This window comes from Lipotes vexillifer, unplaced genomic scaffold (genome assembly GCF_000442215.2).
Source record: "Lipotes vexillifer unplaced genomic scaffold, Lipotes_vexillifer_v1.1 scaffold875, whole genome shotgun sequence".
Classification (NCBI taxonomy): domain Eukaryota; kingdom Metazoa; phylum Chordata; class Mammalia; order Artiodactyla; family Lipotidae; genus Lipotes; species Lipotes vexillifer.
In genome coordinates, this window is record NW_006792177.1 from 1,969,302 (window position 1) to 1,971,804 (window position 2,503).

Consider the following 2,503-nt stretch of genomic DNA (forward strand, 5'->3'; position numbering starts at 1 on the left):
TTTTTGCGGTTCGCGGGCCTCTCACTGTTGTGGCCTCTCCTGTTGCGGAGCACAGGCTCCGGATGCGCAGGCTCAGCGGCCAAGGCTCACGGGCCGGCAGGCGGACTCTCAACCACTGCACCACCAGGGAAGCCCCATAAATTTTTTTTTTAATTTATTTATTTTTGGCTGCATTGGGTCTCCATTGCTGCACATGGGGTTTCTCTAGTTGCGAGGGCTGCTCTTGTTGCAGAGCACAGGCTCTAGGCATGCGGGCTTCAGTAGTTGTGGTGCGTGAGCTCAATAGTTGTGGCTTGCGGGCTCTAGAGCACAGGCTCAGTAGTTGTGGCGCACAGGCCTAGTCACTCTGAGGCATGTGGGATCTTCCCGGACCAGAGATCGAACCCATGTCTCCTGCACCAGCAGGAGGATTCTCAACCTCTGTGCCAACAGGAAAGTCCCCATAAATATTTTTTGAATGAATGCTGCTAAGAAGTTGAATCAGATGAGGATGAGAATGTTTCCATTCGATTTGGCAATATACCATTTGTTGGTGTCCTTGATGAGCAATTTAAATGGCTCACTGAGTGTAGGAGTCAGAGCAAAATAGATTAAGGAGTACCCAGAGGTAAAGGGTTGGAGAAAACAACTGTTAAATAAGACAACCGTTGTGAGAAGTTAACTGTGAAGAGAGACATGGGGTGGCTGTTTGTGGTTGGAGGAGGGTAAATGAGGTCAGGAAGACAGGTCTTTGAGGTGACAGTAATAGATGTAATACAGAACATATGTGACAGGATTGACCTTTACATGGGGGGATCTGCTAAAGAGGATGAAAAGTGGTGTTGCTAGGAAAGATGGAAAATGGAGAAGATAGTTACAAATTCAGACTGGTTGTGTAGTTCGTGATGGGGGCATGAGAGTGCAGGAAGAGGATGAGGTGGCACCTGGTCAGCTGCCATGAGGTTCAGTGTGGGGTGGACAGGAAGCCAGGCTCTATGGAATGGAGGGCAGAGTTGCTGTATCTCCAAGCCAGATGTCACTGTAGTTGGGGTCCTGGTAAAAGGTAGCTGTGGAAAGAGGGAGGAAGGAGTACCCAGCGTTTTTTGACACAGTGCTTAAGGATCTAATAATGTGTCCTTGCTTTAATCAGGAACAGTATTCTCTGTGCCAGGAAACCATTTGGATTTATGATAGGAAAATTGTCATTTTTCCTTTCTCTCCCATCTTCCTCTAGATGGAGCACACTGAGCCTGGGAGAAAGTACATTGTTGGCCCTGCACACCCAGCTTGCCATTAGGATTGATGAATACTCTATGAAATATTTGAGTATTTCTTATGTGCTGAGCACTGTTTTTGTTTTAGGCTCTATAGCAATGAAAGAAACAATCTCTACCTTCAAAGAACTTTCATTGTAATGCAGGGAGACACAAAATAAACATATGTATGATAAGTCAGAGATGGGGTGGACGTGTCACCCTGGGCTCTTACCCTACTGTACCTTCCTCTTCACCCAATAGCCCTGGGCTGGCAGTAGGTGTTCTCTTTCCTCCCTCCCTCCCTCCCTCCCTCCCTCCTTAGACTTGAAACACAAAGAATATATCTCACACTTCTTTCTCTCTCTCTCTCTCTCTCTCTCTCTCTCTCTCTCTCCCCGACCCCCACCCCCCTCCTTCTCTCCCTCTCTCCCTCCCCATGCCCAGCCATCTACATAAGCATTTGGAGGAGCGCTTCTTCCTCATCTGGGTGTTTCCCTGAGCAGCTGACTTGAGCCCTCCATTACATACAATGATAATAACATGTTTTGTTCTCTTGATTTCAGATGAGACGCCAATTATTGCAGTGATGGTGGCCCTGTCCTCTCTGCTAGTGATCGTGTTTATTATCATAGTTTTGTACATGTTAAGGTGAGCGTGCTAATGCTTCTGCATTCTCTTGGACTCTGTTTCAATACCCCAGGGTCTCAATAAGCCCACACAGTCCAGAAGACAGTAGGATAAAGACAGTGAATGGGATAGAGGGGAATGACTCATGGTAGCACTCCTAAGATGAAAATTCTACTTAGAAATGTTTTAAAGTTTTTACATAGTCTTCCTTAACACGTAGCCCCTCCCCTTTGCTTCCATCTGTCCCAAGTCCAGTCCCTCAACTCCAGTTCACCCTAAAATCCAGGACAGTGGTGTAGAGGTTGAGGAAGAAGCCACAGTCTGTTGTTACTAATAGGCGTTTTGAGATCTTCACATCTAGCCCTATTGAAACAACCCCTGAAAGCACCCCAGTGAAGATTATGTGCTCAGTAAAGGTCTACTTTATTTCTAGTTGGGGCTTTGTCCCGAAACCCTTCTAGGGCCCCTGACTCTGGCATGCTGAACTGAACCATGTGAGCTACAGAGTTTCTCTTTCTGACTTTCTTCCAGGGTCTTATAGGTATTACTCCTCAAACAGGTACCAAAGCCAGGAAGGGAAACCCAAGGGAGGGAAGAAGGAGGTGCATTTGTTCTCTTCCTGCTGAAGTCACCACCCTGCC

General features: G+C 47.0%; 1 protein-coding gene across 2 annotated transcripts in view; it reads left to right on the forward strand.

Moving 5' to 3' along the window:
- PTPRA (protein tyrosine phosphatase receptor type A) overlaps positions 1-2,503 on the forward strand; it is a 70,916-nt gene that overhangs the window by 20,449 nt on the left and 47,964 nt on the right. For both annotated transcript variants that reach the window (XM_007465395.1, XM_007465396.1), the window contains one exon: positions 1,799-1,883. In XM_007465395.1, the coding sequence (XP_007465457.1) occupies positions 1,799-1,883 (85 nt within the window). The remainder of the gene's footprint in view (positions 1-1,798; positions 1,884-2,503) is intronic.